Source organism: Hylobates moloch, unplaced genomic scaffold (genome assembly GCF_009828535.3).
Source record: "Hylobates moloch isolate HMO894 unplaced genomic scaffold, HMol_V3 SCAFFOLD_10, whole genome shotgun sequence".
In the NCBI taxonomy this organism is placed as follows: domain Eukaryota; kingdom Metazoa; phylum Chordata; class Mammalia; order Primates; family Hylobatidae; genus Hylobates; species Hylobates moloch.
This window is the reverse complement of record NW_026652285.1, coordinates 1,701,157-1,724,729: the sequence shown is the minus strand read 5'-3', so window position 1 is coordinate 1,724,729 and position 23,573 is coordinate 1,701,157. Positions and strand designations below refer to the sequence as shown.

The 23,573-nt window shown below is 37.3% G+C and overlaps 1 protein-coding gene across 4 annotated transcripts in view; it reads right to left on the bottom strand.

Moving 5' to 3' along the window:
• Window positions 1–23,573, bottom strand: part of STXBP4 (syntaxin binding protein 4) — a 208,642-nt gene that overhangs the window by 9,677 nt on the left and 175,392 nt on the right. For 3 of the 4 annotated variants that reach the window (XM_032162787.2, XM_058444670.1, XM_058444673.1), the window contains 2 exons: window positions 23,360–23,417; window positions 1,811–6,394 (listed from right to left, as the gene is read on the bottom strand). In XM_032162787.2, coding sequence (XP_032018678.1) covers window positions 6,280–6,394; window positions 23,360–23,417 — 173 coding nt within the window. In that variant the 3' untranslated portion in view covers window positions 1,811–6,279. Of the gene's footprint in view, window positions 1–1,810; window positions 6,395–23,359; window positions 23,418–23,573 lie in introns of those variants that run through there. The other variant, XM_058444671.1, reaches the window with a different exon arrangement.

Sequence of the window (23,573 nt, the reverse complement as noted above, 5' to 3'; positions counted from 1 at the left end):
TGGGGACAGGTGTGGTGGAGAAGGAAGAAGCTATATCACTTATGTTGAAAGCATCCAGGTAAGAAACGAGAAAGACCTGAAAAATAAATAGGCCATGTTTGCATGAAACAGAGAAAAGGGAATATATTTAAGAAATGTTCTAGGATGTAGTCCTTTTTTTAATCCTAAACTCACCAATTAGGTAAATCGCTGCCTAAGGAAGAAGCAGAGACAGGACAAAAGTGTTACTTTAAGGGAGCACTCTCTACAAAGAAACACCAGGAATAGGGAATAAATGATCCCGAGCAACATTAATCTCAGGCAACTTGCAGTTCTTTCCTTTCCTTGGGGTCACTGCTTAACTCTGTGGGCTGTCTTAGTCCATTCAGGAGCTGCTATAACAAAATATCTCAGACTGGGTAATTTATAAACAATATAAATGTATAGTTCACAGTTCTGGAGGCTGGGAAGTGTAAGATCAAGGTGTCAGCAGATTTAGCTTCTGGTGAGGGCTTGCTCTCTGCTTCAAAGATGGCAACTTCTCGCTGCATCCCCACAAGGCAGAAGGGGCAAACAGGTTCCCTGAAGCCTTTCATAAGGGTCCTAATCCCATTTACCAGGATGGAGCCTCATGACCTAATCACCTCCTCAGAGCCCTCCCTCTTAATACCGGTACCTTGGGGGTTAGGTTTCAATATATGAAGTTAGGGGCTGGGCACAAACATCCAGACCACAGCAGAGGCTTATCTAGTGCTAAGACACTCTGGGTTAAGATGGTCTAATGTTATTGTCTGAATTGATTTCCATTGAGAGAACATGTGGATTGAATGGAAAAGATCCTCATTCAGGTCCAGCAGGTGTTACTGCTACTCCTGTGATCCTTTTGGGTTCACAGAAATCAATCTAATCCTCCAATGTTGACTACATTGGGCTGGAGGAAGCTCACTGGCGTTGTCCAAGGTCCCAATGCCTAAACACACCACATAATCATTTCCATTCTAGGGGACAAATGTAATTGAGGTTTTGCTGCTCCCTGGAACTTGGTTCAGAAGGTTAAGCCCAGGTCCTTCTCTGAGCCCTACCAACATTTTTGTTCTTTTTTCTCCTCCTCACAGCCAGGAGAATTATTTCCTAGACAGTGAGTAAGAAACCCTCATCTTCCTCATCATATGTGCTCTCTAATCTTTGACCTAAATCATAAATCCTTCCTAGTTCCCCAAGGAGCTAGATTTTTGAAACACAAAAGAACATGCTTTTTTCTGCTTTCTGATATCACATTCTTTGTTAACATAATGAACATTAAATGGCCCAGTAGTTCAAATATCTGATAAAGAATGGGGAGAAAGAAAATAAATGGAAAAAGTTTTGGTTAATTTCAGTTGTATATCCTTTTCATAGAATACGAATTACACAAGGGCTAGAAACACATATATCTCACATTGTATCCCTACTACTCAGTGAAGTGCTTGGCATCTGGTAGCTCTCGGTAAGTGTGTAAGTGAGTAAATGAATAAAAGAAGACAAAATCCCTGCCCTCACGAAGCTGACTCCCATTATTACTCCCACTATTGAGGAAGGTAACAAACAAAACAAGGTTAGGGCAAACTGATAAATAATGTAAAAGAAATAAACAGGGTAGAGTGATACAGAGAATAATTGGGTGATGAAGGAATGGAATGGGGGACAGAACTATTGATCTGATTGCCCTTTCCCTCAGAACAGCCCAACCCCCAAAAGTAAAAATTGAACTTTTGAAAAAAGTAGACAGAAACAGTACAAGTTTAAATGTTAAAAGTCATATCAAGAAAGCAAATACAGAATTGCAGTTAATATTTACAAAATCATTACGCAGACACACTATTGCATGTAGACAGTTGTAGTTAAAACACCTTTCTAAAGCGAAGCTCCACAGGCACATTCTGTTTAAGGTTCTTTCCATTCTTTCAGAAGTTATAAGCAATAGAGTGTGTAAGTTGTTTTAATAATAGTTCAGTTCTTTATGCACATTGTAAAAATGTCAAGCATGTTGATTCTTCAGAAAGTTGCATTTCACTTAGCAGAGAAAATAAAAATGTCCCATTTCTCCCGAGAAAAAGGATAATATTTTCTAATTGTGCAAACACTTCATGAAAGTATCATTTGACTCTATATTTTGACAGCTGCTTTGCATTTATTATTGGAGAGGCTCTTCATACGGCATGTTCCTTTTTTTCCTTTTCTAGTCAAGAGGTCCTAATATTATTTTGGAATTATTCAAATTTAAGAGAGTGATAAAGGGTTGCTCTTCAGGGGTTTTTAATAAACAACCCCCTAACTTCTTACCCCTTTAAGAGGTTTTTTAGGAGGAAAAAAAAGAAAGAAAAATGATTTTAGACTATGAGCTCCTTGTTTTGAGAATCAGTACCATTTAGCCTCATAGCATGCAAATTTCACATTTTGCCTGGCGTGTAGTAGGTGCTCAGGAAGTGTTTGCTGAGTTGAACTGGTTTGGGAAAAGGCAAGGGATTACTATCCTTATTATTCAGATAGGGAAAGTGAGGCCCAAAGAACTCGAAGATGCATTTGTATTGTGCTTGGTACTTCACTGAACATCTCACCCAAGTTAGCTCATTTAAAAGTTGGTCCTTGCAACCATTACATGTAAAGTAGGAAAAGAGAAGAGTAATGATGTATTTGACATATAGTGAGTTAGTCACTACTAGACTTCCCCCTATACAGCAAGTCAGTCTCTGCTGCTAAAGGAAATCTAAAACCTAATGATTAAAAATCTCAGGTTCTTGGACTTGATGGAAGGAAGGTTATTCTTCCAAGGACAAAAAAAACCCAGAAAATCTATAGGAACATTTGGACTAAAAAATGTCCTATCATACATACAAATAAGGCTCACATACACTATTGGTGGTAATGTAAGTTGGTCCTACTTTTATGGAGGATTTATGAATATATACCAAAATTAAAATGAATGTAACTTTGACCTAGCTTTGATCAAGAAATTTATGAATGTATTCACACTATAGACATACTAGCACAAGAGTGCAAAAATACATGAGGAAAAGGATTTAATGAATACATAAATGTTCACTGTGACATTGTTAGCAATAAGAAAACTTAAAACATTTTAGTGTTCAATAAATTGCTGGCCACACAAATTATGGGTTATGTGGGTAGTGATATTTTATGTAGACATTTGAAATAAAAGATTAATCTATGTATTGACATGAAAAGATGACCACAACATAATATGTCAAAACCAAGTAGCTTAATAGTGAGATTTCCTTTGAGCAAAGTCACTCACCACAGTATTAGTGACTGCTACCTCTGGAAAGTGAGATGGGCTACGTCTTACTTTATTCACTTCCATAGTACTTGCTTTTTTTTTAAATAAAATAGATTAGTTTTAAAATTCAAAAATTAAGAAGCAGCTGTTTAGTCCTGGCCACACAAAAACTCATTTGTTGTTTTTTTTTTTTTAAATCAAGAGTAAGTGGGGCTGGGCGTGGTGGCTCACGCTTGTAATCCCAGCACTGTGGGAGGCCGAGGCGGGCGGATCACGAGGTCAGGAGATCGAGACCACAGTGAAACCCCATCTCTACTAAAAATATAAAAAATTAGCCTGGCGTGGTGGCGGGCACCTGTAACCCCAGCTTCTCGGAGAGGCTGAGGCAGGAGAATGGCGTGAACCTGGGAGGCAGAGCTTCCAGCCTGGGTGACAGAGCGAGACTCCATCTCAAAAAAAAAAAAAAGAAGAGAGAGAGTAAGTGGAACCCAGGAAATGATTAGCAATTGTTGTACTTCACCACAGTGTTTAGCACAGTGCTTGTGACATTGTTGGTGCTCAGTAAATATTTTGAGGGAATGAGTGAGTTAGTAAGGATGACTCAATTTGGGCACTCTAGTAAAGTGAGATGGAAGGACATAAGAACATTCAGATTTTCTAACCCTAAAATCCAAGCCAGTGAGTCAATGAAGACTTCGTGATGACCACGTTACTATGGTTGATTGATGCTAAAGAAAGACCGGCTACTCACCAAAACATAACGTGAGGGTCCTATTTGCATTGGAAAAGGATTCTTGCTAAGAAGCCCTGACCATGTTCTTCTGTTCATCTCTTATGGCACCGACCTTATGGTTTAGAGGTCACGGAAGCTTTATGAAGAGGGAATCTGAGAGAGTGGCCAACTGGTTCAGTCCATTCACACACTGAACCTCCTCAGCAACATTCCCCAAGTAAGGAATTCAGACTGACTGAAACCTGCTGGGACAGTGCTTCCATTTTCTCCTGGGGAATTCTTTTCTTATCAGCTCTAACTATTAGAAAGTTCCTTATGACACTGAACTAGAATCTGCCTTTTTATAAAATGTACCCATAGACAATGAATCTAAGCAGTTCTGCATAGTGGTTTAGAGAACGGCTTCTGGAATCACAGATCTGCCTGGAACCCTAGTTTCTATACATAGGTGCTTTGTGACCCTTAGGCAAAGATTACTAACTCTCTAAACCTAAGTTTTTTCTTTTAGAATTGGGGATAATTACAGTTCCTATTTTATGGAATGGTTTTAAGAAGATCATAAATAAATATATGCAAAATGCTCATCACCGTGTATGGCATAAAATGCTCAATAAATAATATCATTACAATTGTTTAGGCCTTTTTCACTAGGTATTTGACAGAAACAGGGAGGCAAGAGGTACAAAACAGCAGTTAATGGATGAGGTGTCTCTTGTCAGTGGGCTGTGTGCCTGAGTACTTTGATCTCAGTGACTCAAGCATCTTCTTTGTTTCACTCACTAGAAATGAATTAGAAAACTCTCCAAGCAGGGGGAGAGAAATTTCATACCATTAATTTGACAAAAACAAAAAGTTTCTACTTTCACAATTATAGGCAAAACACAAGTCTTCTCTAGCCATCCTGAAACATTTCTCATGGCCAATGACTACTTATCAGTCTGGAGTTGACTTTATATTATTACTCAAGACATAAATCATAAATCCTAAGTGGATTCAGGAATGTATAGTTCAGCACAATGTATATCTTTACCATATAAATCTGTATTACACACCATATGAAATTCAGTAGACTAGGAGACTTAGGATCTCAGTTTACTCATCTATAAAATGGTTACAATAAATGGTTCTTAGACTATGTTCTAAGGACTGCTAGGTCTGCACAGCAGTGCTGGGAGCTGCTTGACTTGGGCTTTAGGCTTCCATCTTGTTTCGAGTAGAGCAGTAATGTTTTAACAGATACCTCTCTTCTCATCAGCTCCCCTCAAACCATCCCTCTGGGAAGGGCAACCTAAGCAGGACAAACCATGCCTTTCACTTTAGAAAAACATGAGCTGCTGAAAGAAGTCTGTTGAAACAATATCACAAAGAGCGTGCCTACTTGGTGAAGGCTTGGGTGCAGAGAAGGGGGAAGGGTTTATAGGAGAAGAATAGTGGGGTTACAGAGGGGCCACGTTTGACTGAAGAGGTGCCTTCTGAATCTCTGTGGAATGCACAGCTGTGAAGCCAGCTGCATCAACACAATCACAGTGTCCTGAGTGATGGGCTGTGACCTCCCTCTGTGGGGACAGCAGGGTGTGGGGGAAGGGGGACTGCTCATGGAATCAGAAGACTCAGGAGTGAGCCTTGGTGCTGGGACAGGGAGATTCCTCTCTCTGAATTGCTATTTCCCTACTGAAAACCAAGAATAAACATACCCACCAGATCAGCTTCACAGGCATGTTGTATGGTTTAAAGAAAATGGGGTCTACAAAGCATTTTGTAAATTAGAAAGCTCCACAAAGATACCAGCTGTATTCATCAGCTCATGAGATGTCTAAATGTGATCCTTAAATTCCAAAAAGCTTGCTAAGATCACTTTCCTAATATATGAATATAAAACGTTAGTGAATTATCAAATAAATGAGGTGTTTCATTATGTTCATATACTTTTTCAATATGTCAATTATAAAAACCATTGTATCTGAGACCCTATGAAGAACTACATATGAAATTACAAAGAAAGATCTAATTATATATGAAAAAGTATATATATTATAAAGTCTAATTATATGTGATTTCAAAAAATATAACTAGATTATTCTTAAGGAACTACTGTAGTGGCAATTGATTTTTTAAATGTATACAGAAATATCAAAAGTTTTACAAAAATACCCAAAGTCCAGAGTCTCCATTTCACACTTCAACAAGTAGTGCATGTTTTACTCCTATTTTAGACTGTTGCATCTCAGAATTGGATGTTATGTGTCTCTGCTCACGTCATCCATGTAGCTCCACTTCCTAAGGAAAACCATCAACTTTTCTGGTTGGGGAGTTCTCGAGAGCAATCCTCTTCATTCTCTTCTGAGCGAGATAGATTCAGGACACTCATCACGGGATGAATCCAGGATGTAGTCTGTGTTACATGACTTGAGAACAAGAATGCAATTAGAATCTGAAAGACTGTCTTTCTACTCATCTATGCAAGTACTGATCCAGGTGACATTGCTTCTACCCTAGTAAAGTCCCTGTGATAGGCAGCAGTTAGAACTAGATCCAATAGCTTTAATAAGTCTTAGACACATTTTAAGGTTCAATGAAAACCATTTCTTCCTTTCTTCTTTGTTATAAAGGAATGCAGGTGAATGCAGCATCTCTAACTCCTTTCCTTTCAGTATCTGACATTCAGTCAGTCAACAAGTCCAATGACTGCCTTGCTGTAACATCTCTGGAATCTGTTTCTTGCTCTCCTTTTTCAATGAAATAGTCTGGGTCACTGAAATGGTTTGCCTCCCTGCCTCTGCTCTAGTTCTTTTCTAATTCATTCTCTACTGCAGCCAAAGAACTTTCTAAATGACAAATCATACACTATTACTCACTTGCTAAACATTCAATGAAATACTTTGGTTTTTTTAGCTGCCTCAACAATACCTGCTTTTTAAAATTTTTATTTATTTATTTATTTTTTTGAGACAGGGTCCTGCTCTGTCACCTAGGCTGCAGTGCAGCTGCACAATCTCAGCTCACTGTAACCTCTGTCCCCTGGGCTTCAAGGAATTCTCGTGCCTCAGCCTCCCAAGTAGCTAGGCCTAAAGGTGTGCACCACCACACCTGGCTAATTTTTGTATTATTAGTAGAGACAGGGTTTCACCATGTTGGCCAGGCTGGTCTGGAACTCTTGGGCTTAGGTGAGCCACCCACCTCGGCCTCCCAAAGTGTTGGGATTACAGGCGTGTGCCACTGCACTCCACCAACAATATCTTCTTCTTTCCCATAATCCTTTCCCATTAGAAGTTAACTCTTATTAATTCTAAAAAACCAAATATCCCTTAAGAATCCTCCAATCTGTGCCCATGGTCTTATCTCTTATTAAATCAAATTATAAATGCTTGTCTATTTTTAGGCCTTCCTATTTCATATAAAGCTCCTTAATGGCAGGAACTGTTTCTTATCTCTGAATTTGTGGGGCCTAACATGATCTCAGAACAAATGACCAGCATCCTGAAAAGTGTTTCAGGGAAATAACACAAGCAGAGATGAGAAAGGAAGTACAAAAGATATTGGGTATGTCTAGGAAGTGGTGACACATCACGAAATCATGCTCTTAACCTGGTGGATGGTATTTCTTACACTTCGTGTCCTACTCCCGGCCTTTGGCTGGATGAATCTCCTAAATCCACCACCATCTTCCCAACTCCGGAGTGCATGAATTAGGACAAGGATTTGTTTCTTCTCCTTGGACGCTCTTTCTAGCCCTGGTTTACCCCACTGCCTTTATCCATACTAGATCAGTTTCCCTAGCCTTCATCCTCCCCAAACTCAACCTCAGAAGCAGCATCATGTCTCAGATCAAGTGCATCTGAAGGCCAGTACTTATAAAGATTACTTAAGATTGTGGATCTGAAAGTGCCTCCTACATTATAAAGTAACATTTTCCAAAGTATGTTCCCTAGAGTTTTAAATAAATGTTATGTGAAGAATAGCCTGGCACAGTGGCTCATGCCTGTAATCCCAGTTAATGACTTGGGAGGCTAATATGGGAGGACTGCTTGAACTCAGAAGTTTGAGGCTGCAGTGAGGTATGATCCACTACATTCCAGCCTGGGTGACAGAACAAGACCCTGTCTCAATCAATCATCAATCAATTAATCAATGTTATGTGAAGAATATAATTCTACAGTCAAATAAGTTTGACATAAGACATAATTGAATAGGTTTCTTTACTATAGGATTTCCCAGAGATTTTAATATGCTAATGTGCTCTATGAGTCTCCAAGACTATGTAATATTACTCAAAGTAACATATCTCTGTTAACAAACACAGGGCCAGTGTTCCATAGAACACAATTTGGGAACTATCACAAAAATGCATTCACTTTATTGGCTGCTGATTACAATACTGAAAATGTTAGGTAGTACAAATGGTAAGTTCCACTGTTATTATTGGTTTGGTTTGTTTCCAATCCTATACTATACATTTTGTTCATGTCCCCCCTACACAAATTGTTCAGCTTCTCTGTTTAAATATTAAAAATGTATCTTTTCATGGAAGATTACTAGCGGTTTTATTATGGCATAAAAAGGGTTCAAGTTCTTTAAGAATCAAGGTGAAAGTGACAAGGCCCAGGCATCTTCATAGCTTGAAAAGCTCAGAGTGTGGTTTAGTGTACAAAGAATCATTGTTCTCTTGACAATAATCCACATTACTAATATCTCTTTAAAATGGTTTAATGGAATTTCTTATTATGGAGGCTAAATTTACTAAAGTATTTGATTCGGCACAGGTTAACTTCATTTCAAGGCCTTTATAAAGCTGGAAAGCTGCCTAACTTGAAAGTGGTTTTAAAGAAATACTAATGAGTGTACCATGAGAGGGCTGGAATGCCACTGCAAGGTGAAATGAGGACACATCACCCTGTACAAAGTACATGTCTAAAACTAAAAGGGAAAAGCTTGATGAGACAGCTTTGCTTATTTTAAAATATTGGTATATATTTTAATACTTTAATGTTTATCAGCACATATTAGTCCAAAGAAGAGACCATAATTCAAATCATTTAAATTCCTCCCTCTCTGTTGAAGTTCCATAATTGGAGGAGATGGGAAGGAAGAAAAACAGGAGCAATTACCTGAGGGTAAGTTCAGGTAGTATGCTTTGCTATGTGACTTTTTATAAATAATATTCTCATGCTTGACATATTACAACTGTCCATATATGAACATTCCATTAAATTGCTAATTTAAAAGAATCAAAAGGAAAATGTCTAAGAAAAAAACGTAGTTACAGACTCTGAATGGTGAATATCAGAAAGTTCTACCAGATGGTCACCCTTGCCAGTAACCTTCATTAAGCATTTTTTAATCAACAAATCATATCTGATCTTACTCCAAATACAGAAGTAATATAAAATTTGATTAACCTTATAACTTGATTAATCTTATATTCACAATATGATTTTTTGTATATGCCTAAAAACACACATGCATACACCTAAGCATCAAATATGCAATTACAACAGCTACTCACTAGAAGAAATAAAACTAAAGCAACAGAGAGATGTGTTCTGTGCTTCAAGCACACATTTCAGACCTGGGTCTTTGTTAAAAACGCCCAGAACCAATGGGACACCGTGCTTCCGAAACTCAGGTAATGCATGTGAAGTGCCTGGCAGAGAGGAGACATTTGATAAATAATCATAACTAGTTTTATTGATATTTAGAGATTTCTGATTATTGTAAGAAAAATTTGGAATTCTTCCTATGATGCTGGAAGGGGGCTATTTGTGTGTATACCATTGAATTTTATGTCCTAGTGAGCACTGTGGCTAAAGAGCTTTGACATAATCGGTATGATGAGATAATCCCAGATTTACTGGCTTGGAGAACATTCTAGTATTAAAAACATTTCCTCTGTGATTTGTGTGCTTGGTAATTCAGCTGATAAGAGAGAGAATAAATCAGCCCTGTTGACTCTGTTTAATTAATAAAGACCCCATGGTTCATAAAGGGAGATGTTGCTACTTAGTATAAAAATTTAGAGGTTTGGAAAATAAATGAAGCTTACTATGGAACACGAAAATTTTCCATTTGAGCAAACAGTACCTTTGGCAAATTCTCCTAAAGAGACAGTGGATCTGACCTGATTTGGAGAGCAGTCAACAGCACTTCAGATATATTTGAAAATCTCAAAAGCATAATACTATTTGCCTCTGAATGGTTGCCAAATCTGTTGTTGGAAAACAATAATATTCGATTTGGGACGATAACCTATTGTGTGTTTTAAAAAATAATATTAGTAAACTGAAAGACACATTTTAGAGCTTATTAAAAAACCTAGGAGAACATGCTTTATTTTATTGGCATAGAAATGTAAGTGAATTATTTAAATCCCATTGTAATTACCCTCCTTATGTTTCTTACCTCCTAGCTAAAGGAGCAAAATGTTTTCTTTCAAAATAAAAATTAGGACAATCTGTTAAACAAAAAGGATTTAATGACAAAAGGGCACTTGTTCTGTAGAAATTCATTCTTATAACCGTCTGTGATGATGAAAGACATTCTTTTGTTAATCTTCCATCATAGATGGCACTATTTATACATCATTGTGAATTTGCATCTACTATTTTATCATGTTTAAAATAAAGCTGTGGAATAAAGAGCCAAAACTAATTAACTTCCAGTGTCATTTTTTTTTTGGGAGGGGGGGGCGAAAATTGTATGTATATAGTATTTATATAAACCAGAAAACAAAGACAAATAAGTAACTATATGTTAATATAATTTGTTTCAGGCACCAGTAACTTTGAATCACTGGAAAATTTTACAACTGGGAATAAACTGCAAGTAGTAATGACATTAAAAGATTTATACTTAAAAACCAATCCCAACTGAAAACAAATGAGAAGGTAGGAACACAAGGTGAACCTTGTCAATAAGATTATTAAAAAGTAACCAAACCATGATAAAACAGCATATAATCTTATATAAACACTGGTTATGAGAATAATTACAGATTAGTAATAGGAAGTATCTATTCTAAAATATGTTTAAGAGAAAATTGCAGGCATTTTGTTCCCACTGGTATATAAGGAGTATACTCTTACATAATTTTGGAAATATGCCGCAAAAATCAAAATAAATATTTCTCACTAGTGAACTTTGTAAATATCACAGAACACTTTGAGCATTTTGTAATTAGGCATTTGGAAATCCAGTGAGGCACTGATCAAATATTAGCAGGATCTCATCCAAATCTTTACAGTCTAGAGGACAAATTTTATTTTTATTATATATTTATGGTAACTTTTATTAAAAATAATTTATCTTTTAAAATCTTAAATTCCAATTAATTAAAAATATTTAGGTCTGAGATATCAAATCATATTATAAGAATCTAAAGCTATTGCAATATATTACTTATGTATAACATTGGAAAAAATTGTTGTCACTAGACTTATAACAGATAAACACTGAAAAGAAAATTCCTGAGGAAAAAGTATGGAAAATATTAATTACATTTCTTCAAATAATATCCACAGCCTGGATTGCTGTATAGAGCTAAAACATGCCAGGTACAAAGCCAATATAATTAATTTTTCAAAGAGGGAAACAACTCTGTAGTGACAGAGTACAGCCCTGGGTAACTCTTAAAAATTGATGCTGTTTTTGATCATAATGGGACAAACAAAACAGAAAAAAAAAAAGAAAATGTCCTACTGACACTGATACCCATACACTGAATTATTAGATACTAATAAACAATTATATAGGATTGTATAGTTGGTATATTTGTACTTTCTCATATACCTGTTGGCCGTGTCCACCAAAAATTTATGTTCTCCATTCCATACCATAGAGTTGCTGCCAGGTGGCAGCTGCCTAGGCAGAGACTACATTTCCCAGCTCTCCTCACATCTTTATGTGAGCATGTGATTAGTTCCTGTCAATAGAAGGTAACAGAGTCGATGTTTATCTTTTGTGGGTCAGGGGTTTTTAAGAAGCTGGAGTGCCTTCTCTACTCTCACTCATTATCAACTAACCGAATGTAGAGGACTCCGAGGCCATTAGGGAGGGCAGAGACATGAGATGGGAGGAGCCTGGGTCTCAACATCACTACCTGAAGAAAAGCTACACCCATCAACCAGGAATCCCTGCATGGATTTGTGAGCATTAAGTCACTGAAAGCAGATGATTTGTTATTGCAGTTAGCGTCACTTTAGATCACTGTCAAGCAAGACGAGAATATTTCAAGAGGAAGCCATGACTATTACTTTCTCAATAAATTTATGTACAACTTCTATAAACTAAAAGCCTATCTTTCTAAAATACAGAAAATAAGTAAGAACTATATATTTTCATGCTACTTTAAATATCAATAATAAAGACTGTCAGAATATAGATTAACGAATACTAAATTTAATTGGAAACAAGTTCATAAGACCACTGTCAACGTTTCCATATTAAATTCCCACTGCGAGTAGAAGTGCATAAAATGTAGAAGCTACTTTAATTTTTAGTGTTCTTATTAAAATAGAATTATATTACAAGCCATACAGGTGTTCACTTAATTTAGTCAACAAAAGAAGTTTAATAAACATCTGACTAAACATTTTTCTTAATTAACAAATTTAAAACCTTAAAAAAAACTAAATTTAAAACATATTATTTCAACTAATTTATATGATTCTAATGTTATGTTTATCTATCAAAGTTAAAATGACTACACTACAAATTTTATATATATTTAAATATATAAGCATAAGCATATATATTATACTACAGAATGATTTGTAAAAATCACAAAGTTGGACGGGACTTTGAGAGGCTCCTTATGAGACCATCTCTAATGTCTTGAGGTATTTTGTCAGTATTACTGACTCCATCATGTATAAATGCTAAAGCCGCTTGACAGTGAGTGTTACAAAGAAAAGCCTTCAATTATGGTGAAAATTATGGGATAAAAACATGCCATCAACCTCTATAGTTTTCTCATGAACTTTTAAATACTGATCGTTTCTAATAGTGCCACCTTAGACTTGTGACTAAATGGAATTAACTGTCTTTTAGGACCTTAGTATATATTAAAGACAAGAAAGAATTATATTCTTATTTTCTATATGAGGAACCTGAGACTAAGAAAGGTGAAGTAACTTATTCCAGGTTGTGAAACTAGTGCATGTTAGAGCTGGGATCTAGATCCAAATCTGACTTCTGAGAATTTAACCATTATATTAGACTCCTCGCTGAGGCTCTATTATCTGGGTTGGTGTCAGTAACAATACATAGGGAGGCTCTGGAAGGGATTAAGTGACCATCTGAAAGGGGTTCTTCAGCTTTACAAGATAAAATTAAAGATGTATTGACTAGTTCATTGATTATAAATGATATGTCTAAAGCTATTATATATATATTTTAAAGTATTTGCTATATGATATGGTTTGGCTCTGTGTACCCACCCAAACTCACCTTGAATTGTAATCTCCATGTGTCAAAGGAAGGACCTGTAATCCCCATGTATCAAGGGAGGGAGGTGATTGGATGATGGGGACAGTTTCACGCTGTTCTCGTGATACTGAGTTCTTACAAGATCGGATGGTTTAATAAGCGTCTGGCATTTCCTCTGGTTGCACTTCTCACTCCTGCTGCCTTGTGAAGAAGGTGCCTGCTTCCCCTTCTGCCATGATTCTAAGTTTCGGGAGGCCTTCCCAGCCATGTGGAACTGTGAGTCAGTTAAAGCTCCTTTGTTTATAAATTACCCAGTCTCGGGTTGATATCTTTATAGCAATGTGAAAACAAACTAATATATCACGAAATGCATAAGAATTGTTATCTGGATGACCATGAATAAAAAGTACTTGTATGAAGCCTGAGTCAGAGGCTTTGTGCCAGCAGTCATATTTTTTACATCATCTAACAACAAATTCTTCATATATCTATTTTTGTCTAATAGGCTGTTAGTTTCTGGAGGGTAGGGAAGTGTCCTACTCATCCTTATAGCCCCAGTGTCAGGTTCACAGAAAGGGGGGTCCATAAATGTTTGATGCATGGATACATTCCACTGATGTATTACTATTATTATGTCACTAGGTAAAAATACTCAAAAGTGGTAGACAAGCTTACTTATAATGGAGGATCAGATAAAACAATCTTCAGACTTGGTAATCCAGTGTACTGTCCTAAATTATTAAAAATATGCATAAATAAATTGATCATTATTAAAATAAGATTTAAATAGCTCCAAAGTCACCAAATAACCAGCACTACTAGTCCTTCTCACCAATACTCTCATATCCAAGCAACTTCCAAAGGTCTGCTCATACATTTGGCTGTATGTAACTGTTGAATCACTGTGATAATTCAAACCATTTTGACTAGTTTATTTTCTATATAGCTGGAGTTATATGTCAACCTACTCAAATCCCAGGTTTTGTTAAAATTATTTACATCAAACAAATACTATTTTTAGCTAAGCAAATCTTGTTTTAACTATTAGAGTACAAAACTTTACTAAAGACAAATACATATGATGGTAAGTGGACTGGCTAACAGCTCATCCTTCCCTTCGGTCCCTAAACCGTAGAAGTGATTTTACCACACTGGAATTTGTAGTCTTTGAAATGATGAGAATGCAGCCAAAGCCATGTTTCTAGGCACCAGATACCCAACAGAGGGATGGAGATTTTCATAGAGGTACCTGCTTAATACCAATGCTAAGTAACAAAGTGCAGGCATGATCAAAGCAGACCTCTGGCCCTCTTATTATTGAGATCATTCATTTATACAGATGTTCAGGTATGTGGCAGCTGGGTAAGACTTTACATCAGGTAAGCATTTTGTACTTTACAATGTTCTTTGATAACAATTTCCCAATTTGCTTTTCATATAAATCTCACATACTTTATTTTTCTCTACAGTTTTTACAGTTGATGAAACTGAGGCTCAGAGTATCAAAGCCCCATCCAAGATCACACAGTAGTGGGACCACTACCCTCCCCGCTCTACTTCTAACTCCCTGTAATCATTTTCTACTCCAGTAACAAATTTCCACAAATTTAATGGCCTAAAACAACACAAATTTACTATCTTACAGTTGTGTAATTCAGAAGTCCCACACAGGTCTTATTGTTCTGGAGGCTCTAGGGGAGAATTTGTTTCTTTGCTTTGCCAGGCCACTCACATTCCTTGGCTTATGGCTCCCAACTTCAAAGCCAGCAACATAACATATCCTGAATTCTGCTTCCACTGTCATATCTCTTTCTGACTCTCTTTTTCTGCCTCCCTCTTCTACTGTTAAGGAGTCATGTGATTGGACCCATTTGAATAATCCAGAATTAGCTCCCTATTTTAAGGTTAGTTGATTAGCAACCTTAATTCTACCTGCAACTTTAATGCTCCTTTACCATGTGACCTAGTATATTCACACTTACAGGTGCTGAGGAATAAGATGTGAACATTTTTGAGGGCCATTATTCTGCCTACCCCCTTCTTTTCTTCCCTTAAGCTGCTTCTTCCCCCTAAGACTAGGGCCTAAAGGAAAATGCACCGATTGGAATCAACTCTTGCAATTTGCCTAAAACTTGCTAAACGTTTAGCATGAAAAATAATATATATATATATATATGACACTATAATAAATATAATCTACAGAATGAAGAAAAAAAGTTGCTAGGGACCTTATGAAAAGTAATTTTTGGGAGAAGCAACTATATGGACTGAACTATGTCCCTCCTAAATTCATATGTTGAATCTCCAATCCCCAGCGTGGCTGTATTTGGAGACTGGATCTCTATGGAGATAATTAGGGTTAGATGAGGTTGTAGGGTTGGCAGGACACTGGTCTGATGGAACTGGTGTCTTTGTAAGAAGAGATACCAGAGATATCTCTCTCTCTGTGCACAAAGAGAAGAGGCCAGGTGAGGACACAGCCAGAGGTAGGCATCTAGAAGCCAGGAAGAGAGTTTCACCAGAAACCAACCCTGATGGCACCCTGATCTTGGGACTTCTGTGAGAAAATAAATTTCTGTTGTTTAAGCCATGTCTGTGGTGGTTTGTTATGGCAGCCCTAGCAGACTAATATAGCAATGAAATTTGGAAGGGTAAGAGTTTGACAAAAAGTATTTGTCAGTAAATCTAAATAAAGGGTCCTGGCAGCAAAGAAAATTATACACCATTCAAATAAAAGTATTAACCCTCAGAAAGGTTACGCGTTTTCAAAGTACTTTATGAAACCCCAAATAATTTATTTAAATATCTCAATGAAATGTGAAAAAACATGCTTCATGCCTGTGTTATACCTGTCATTGGTTAAACGAGGGGGAAAAGGGGATTTGATGCTGAATATTTAGGTCTGGATGTTCTTTTTATTTTAGTGGGCTTTGCCATTCTGAATAACCCAAGCCAGCTGCCTGGTCTTTCATTTCATGACAATTTCTCACACAGTACTTCATATTCCTACATATCTTTGTAGGTATTTACAGAAAATCCTGAGCAAGCTGTCTCAGGCTCATGATCAATGCAACGTCTCTGATCCGATCACAGGGCTTTTGACTGGCCAGAGAGTGGCACAGGTGTAGGTTTTGGCTACTGGTTTCCATCTGCAGTTGTGAAATACTGTCATTTTAAACTCCTCCATTGGCAAATAGCAATAGTATAAAATAAGGAAGGGGAGGGGGAACTAACAGCCGTTAAGCACTCATTATGTGCAAGGTATTTTGCTAGGTGCTTTTTACCCCAAATTTCATTCAATTCTCGAAACAATCTGGGGAGATAGATAGAAATTATTATCCTTGTTTTTGTACAAGAATAGAGGGTAGAGAGTATTGAAATAACTTACCACTACCAAGGTCACACTCAAAAGTGGTGGCATAAACATTAGAAGCTAGCTCTGTCTGATACTAAAGCCCTTATTTTTTTCCCATTAATTGCTTCCACAGACTGCCAACAACAATATTCGTTCAATAAATATTTATCATCCCTACAAATATCAGGCCCTATGCTAAGTAATGAATATTCCAAACCAGTTGTCACATGGATGGTTACAGCTTTAAAGTGCAATCTAGTAATTTCAATACCTTACGACTCATTCATAGCTAAGAAGTATTTGGGGGCAAAATATTTAAAAAGGTCAATATTTCATCTTTTAAGTCCTCTTTTGGTTTCTTCATTGTAGCCTCATTAAGAATAAAATGCCCAGAATTCTTACACATGTAAAAGAGAGTGAGGAGCCTACACATATTCTCCTTATCGAGTCTGAAGTTGCATAGAAATGCCCTGACACCTCATCCAGTGAGACTTAGATCTTACTAATTTGTCAGTAGACATTTCCTCAATCACAGAAAATGAATCAAAGCCCCCAAATTAATGAGATCTTTAGAAGGAGGGTGTTAGACAGTGTCCACTAAAAGCTAAAATAAGCTAGGTGCTTGCTCACGCCTATAATCTCAGCAATTTGGGAGGCTGAGGCGGGCGGATCACCTGAGGTCAGGATTTCAAGACCAGCCTGGCCAACATGGCCCCATCTCTACTAAAAATACAAAAATTAGCCAGGTGTGATGGCTGGTGCCTGTAATTCCAGCTACTCGGGAAGCTGAGGTGGCAGAATCACTTGAACCTGGGAGGTGGAGGTTGCACTGAGCCGAGACTGTGTCACTGCACTCCAGCCTGGGTGACAGCAAGACTTCGTCTCAAAAAAAAGAAAAAAAAAAGCTAAAATAATTGTAAAGGATTTAGAAAAAGCTAAAAGTAGTACCTTTTAAATTTCTAATTCAGAAACCATTCCTTCTTCTCCATCTTCCCCTTTCCAATCTCCCTAATTTCTAATTGCATTAGATTTACCTAAGCTAGGCTCTACTTAGCAAATAAAGTTAGGGCCTAAGAAACGATAATCTAAAATTCTTGTCTTTTGTGTTTTCCTTTGTTTATAAATGAGATGACACAATGTAACTGAAGCTTTTAACTAATACAATAGGCAAACAATAAAATTTATTCACTTATAGATTATGAGCCATTCTTCCCTACTTGCAAACAAACTAACTGGCTGTCTTAACCCAAGTATAGACAATCATTTTAGGGCATTAATGAATTTTGACTGGAGAGAAATGAGAGAAACCGTGCATATTAGAACTTAGTTATGCTGTAGAGTCATAAAAACAAAACTCTCACATACTGAACATCTCGTAAGAAATTTGGGGTAGGGGTGTTCTCATTGTTTATTTTGTTATTCCAACCTAATAGTTGCATCATTACTGTTCATCATGGCAGAGTTCCTGTCATGTGCTAGCAATCTTCTTCTAGAAGAAAAAGATGGCAAAGATGTGGCATGTGTCCTACACAACACTTCTCCCTCTAAACCCATGGCAGACATCTCCAGTTGATCAAGGCATACATCAGTGAAGTTGAATATGTCCTCAGAATTCTTCTCAAAATAATACTTGAGACAGCTATTATCAACAGACAGAGATGGCATGAGTTAAAATCTATTTCCCTTCCCTGTTCTAGACAGAAACTTTTGTTTTATTCAAATACACAGACTTTCTAGGTTTTACTGATATGCATTTGTAATGTTCTAAGTATAATACTGCCTATGTGATAAAGAATGGAATTTATAAGATGAGGAACAATATTTCAGATTTTAGGATCTGATATAAAGGCCTATCAATCCAAATGAATGCATGGAGAATTACAAGCCAAATTTAAGTAACTTAAAAGCAAATGACTATATATATTTGAAAAATCACCAACAGTATAATTCAGGGGTCCCCAACCCCTGGGCCACGGATAATTCAGGGGTCCCCAACCCCCGGGCCATGGGCTCATAGTGGTCCATGACCTGTTAGGAGCTCAGCTGCGCAGCAGGAGGTGAGTTGTGGGCAAGCGAGTACTACTGCTTGAGCTCTGCCTCTTGTCAGATCAGTGGTGGCATTAGCAGCGCAAACCCCATTGTGAACTGCACATGCAAGGGATCGAGGTTGCGTGCTCCTTATGAGAATCTAATGCCTGATGACTGAGGTAGAACACTTTCATCCCGAAACTGTCCCCCTACCCCCTGGTCCATGAAAACATTATCTTCTACAAAATGGGTTCCTTGTGCCAAAAAGGTTGGGAACTGCTGGCATAATTGAATATTCAAAGCAAGTAATGGACATAGACAATTTTGTATTATTTATATAAGTCATATGAAACATATATTTTACATATACTGTGAAGCGGCATCTGCTAGGCATCCTCTAAGATGGTTCCCAATGATCCCTACCTTCTGGAATTCATACTTTTAGGTAGGCGCCAAAAGTATGAATTTGGCTTCCATCAGATGTAACAATTCAATTTCTGGGAAGGCAGTGACAGATGCCGATTTCAGGAAGAGGTTATATGTATATAGACCATCATCTCTTCTGGTGTTCTGGGAGGGTGATTTCAGTCACTATTCTTAAGTAGAGGTGAGAGAGCAATGATCTGAGTCCATTACTTATTATTTCTTGCCTTCAAAGCATCATCTATATGGTAAATGAATCACTCTTACCTCAAAAGCTAACACAGGCTATACAGACTCAAAATTTTTGTTGGGGTAGTAAGAGAATGAAGATTAAAACAAAACAAAAACAAATGACAAACCAAAACTAAATAGTTCCAAAAAAGACACACAGTAGATGTCTGCTTATGCAAGCTTTACTTATGTGACATCACCTAGTTGAATGCCGCTGAGAACCATGAAGAAACTCCCACCAAAACGTGACAGCAAGGAGAGGGAGTGAAGAAGGCTAACCTTCGCTGAAAGTGTCTATTTTGGGCCAGGTGCTATGATAGGCTCTTTAAATACACAAGCTCATTCATTCTGGACAGGAACCCTATGAAGTGCTAATATACTTTCCATTTTATAAATGGAGAAATTAAGCCCAGAGAGGTATAAGGTTTAGCTATTTTATTCAGCTATTTTGTGTAGACACTGTCATTTTAATTAAAGTTTCTCTAAGTCCAAAGCCCATGCTCTTCTTTCCCTGATACCAGAGGGCCTTCCTGTAATCAAATCCACCTGCAACAGAACTTATGTATCACACTTGACTTACGTAAGCACTCCTGCAGAACCACATTCAAAGGCTATTTACAAGCAGTTCAAATTAGCCTCATTATCTGGCATCCTGTCCTCTTCAAATACAAAACTGGGGAAGAAGGTGGCTTGTGGAGAGGGGGCAAAAGAGAATGGGCATGAGGAGAGGAACAGGGACACTGAGAGAAGCAAGAGATGACGGCTGTGTCTCTACTCTGTCTTATACAGCTTAATATCCCCTGTAGAACTCACTGTATTGTATATAATGATGGATGTTCATAAGGATTTTGTTCACTGGCCTCTGTATAAGAAGTCAAGGAAGTGTGTAACATATATTAAAGTAAGACTTTCATCAAGAACAGTTAAATTAAAATAAGTCTTGGTGCTTGAATAGGGTTAAGTTCCAACAAAAAAACTAACTTATGCCAAACACCCAATTCCTTCATGAGGCTGGGTAAAAGAAGGAATGGCATATTGTTAGATTTTCTTATTTCTACTCTTTGACTTTTTTAATCTCTGGAAGACAACTTCTTATTCTTACAACCAAGTTTCTATTCTGCTGTTTTAAAATGGATAAAGTATAGAGCTCTTCCTAAATTGAGATCTGTTTAAAGTGTCTTTCTTGTCACATGTCAACATACTATATCAACATGAGGATATAGAGGTGGTGAGGCATGTGTGTGTGTGTGTGTGTGTGCGCGCGCGCGCGGGTCGCTTTGGGGCCAGCCAACCCTGGATCTGAATCTTGGCTCTGCAATTTTATTGCTGTGTGACCTTGATGACTAAAGCCTCTTTTAAGAGTTTCTCCTAATGAAATGGTAAGACAATGAGACCTACTATGGCCCTTTGGGGAATACATTTATTTTATCATCTCTTTTTCTGTTTTCCTTATGTGTCAAGACTAAGGTCACGGAAAAAAAAATTGATGGGCTTCCAAAACACACCCTTTGGGGGTATATTTTCTGAGCAAAGCAATGGGGTTAGGATAAATGTAGCATCTCTCTGTTCTTTCCACAGACACTGAGTTGGTTCCCAGGGCAGCCAAAGGGCTTATTGAATCCCTTTTGTCTCCTCTTCTGGGACTCTATTCTCCCTTATAGTGGGAGTCCAGCCCAAGGCTATAGTTCCAGGCTGCAAAGAACAGTGGCTTAAGCTAGCTGGGTAACAGGTAAGGAGACAAACCAATTCTCTGGCTGACCATCTCTTGTTCCTGCTTTCTTCTCTGTTTTGGGTAACTGTGCCCCTAGTATTCTTTTCTCTTAAGGCACTAGTTAGATTCTGACATTCAGCTCGGGGTTAGGATATACTGACAGACAGCTAGGTTTAGGTAAAGGAGTTCCCCACAGGATCCAGACTCATTTACTGACATTTTTCAAAGGCCCCTGAATGCAGAACCCCAGTTAATAATGAATGCTAATTTTCTTTCTTTTAATCATGCATTTATTTGGGGAACCTTCTAGGAGAAAGGCATGGCTAAGGGCAAGATGCAGCTCACCACCATCATAATGCCATTCCAATAAGAGCCCAGCAACACCTACTTTCCACATTGTTAAGAGCATTAAATGATATAATTCATAGAGAAATACACCTAGCATATTCCTGGCTGTTAAGCACAAGCTAGTGCTCAGTAAATGCTCATGACCTCATCTTTTCCCTTATAAAGTTAATATCAAAAAGAGAGAAAGAAAGAAATGCAACACAGATTTGAATGTATTTTTTCATTTTCCTGCCATTCCTACAGTACAGTGATTCAAATCTTCCAGAAACTAAACATGATTAATCCTGCATACTAGAGCGCCCCTTCTGGAAGAGGTCTGATTCTGGAAGTAAAGAGTGTGGCACTAACTGTAATCTGCACATGGAATCCCTGGGTCCTCTATGCCAAAAATTCATTTTCTTTCAAATGTTATAAACAACACCTTTGCCTGATTAATCACTTCATGCTAGAGATTGCAAGAAAAAAATTCAGCATGAAAACACTTTGCCAGGTTTAACTCTAGTTTATCCTTAAATTTTTTCAAATACAAAGCTTTTGAATTCTCAATGTTTTTAATGGTCATACGATTGTTCAGGTATTTTTTCCCCTCCACGATGGTTTCTCCATATTGTAAATTCATGAGGGCTGTTTATTGGGCATCTACTGTGTTCCAAGTTTTATGCTAGATGCTTAACATTAAACAACTTTATAAAGTAGGTAGTATTCCCCTCAGTATATGATGTGAAAGCTGAGGTTAAGAGAGATGTAGGAACTGTGTAAAGTTGCGGGGCATGAGAATCCAAAATCTGGATATTGCTTTGTAAAATATTTGCACATTTGAAAGGGGATAGAAAGGACATGTCTCCCTTTTCCTCCCAAAATGCATACCAAGTATACTTTGCTAAAAGGATACACAAAGGAGTCCCCTGGGATCTTAGGAGTCTGTTGGGATTCCCCTTTGTGCTCTCAAAATGTCAATTCTGACATAAAAGGAATTTTCAGGAAACAGTAGAAGTATATCATAGTGCTCTGTCCAGGGCAAAACTAACCAGTTCAGCATCTAGGAAATGTATTCCTGTTCAGGCTTTCAAGGATGGGTCTTTATCAGTGACAGTCTAGTGCAGTAGTAGAATCTTGTGGTCAGAAGACTTTGACTCTAGTTCTGACTTGGTAATTAAGTAGTGATAGATTTTTTGGTAACTACTCAAGACTCTTATTTTCTTCATCTATAAAACAGAAAAAATGACAAGGTACACATACCTCAAGAGGTTGTTCTGAGAATCCACTGAGGTAAAGGTTTGTTCATATACCGTCCTATTTATCTCAAGTTATTTATTTACTGTCTGTTTTTCCTCTCTATTATGTAAATTCTATGCTATCAAGAAACCAGTCTATATATTTCACCACTATATCTCCAGGGCGTGGAACACTGCCTGGCAAACAGCAAATGCTCAAAAAATAGTTGCAGAATGAACTGTGTGCATTTTAAAGCATTAAAAAATGTTGATATTAGTATTATTGTTGAGAACTTTTAAAGATATACAAAATGGATTTTTTTGTTAGGTACTAACTTTTCATAAACATTAATACTATTAGCCAGCAAGTGAATTTAGGCAGCCAGCCTAAGTTCAAATGATGATCCTGTTCCAATTTTTTGATGTTTCCCTAGAAATTATTACCAGGTTTTTTTCCCCCAAATGGTATCTGATATTAGCATTTAAATCACATGAAATGAAAATGGTGAGGCTTCATTTCTTGTTACTAATTTTTGTAACCTCCAAGAAGGTTTCTTAGTTTTGCTGATTATTCTGCAACTTCCAGGTTCTCTCCAGATGTGAAGAAAATTGCTTACTTGGTTGAGATGCTTGTACTTACTTGATGAAGTACTTGATTCCATCTGCTGTGTAAGCTTCCTCCCACCCATAAGGTAAACCTAGAGTGAAAGGAAACCAAAAATATATTTAATAAGATGATAAAGATAACTTTATTTCCTGGACACAAACCTCCCTCATCTTTACAATTAGTTGAGCACATTTCTTGTACAAAATAATTTTCTAGAAAGGGGGAATTAAGACAATTCAGATGAGCT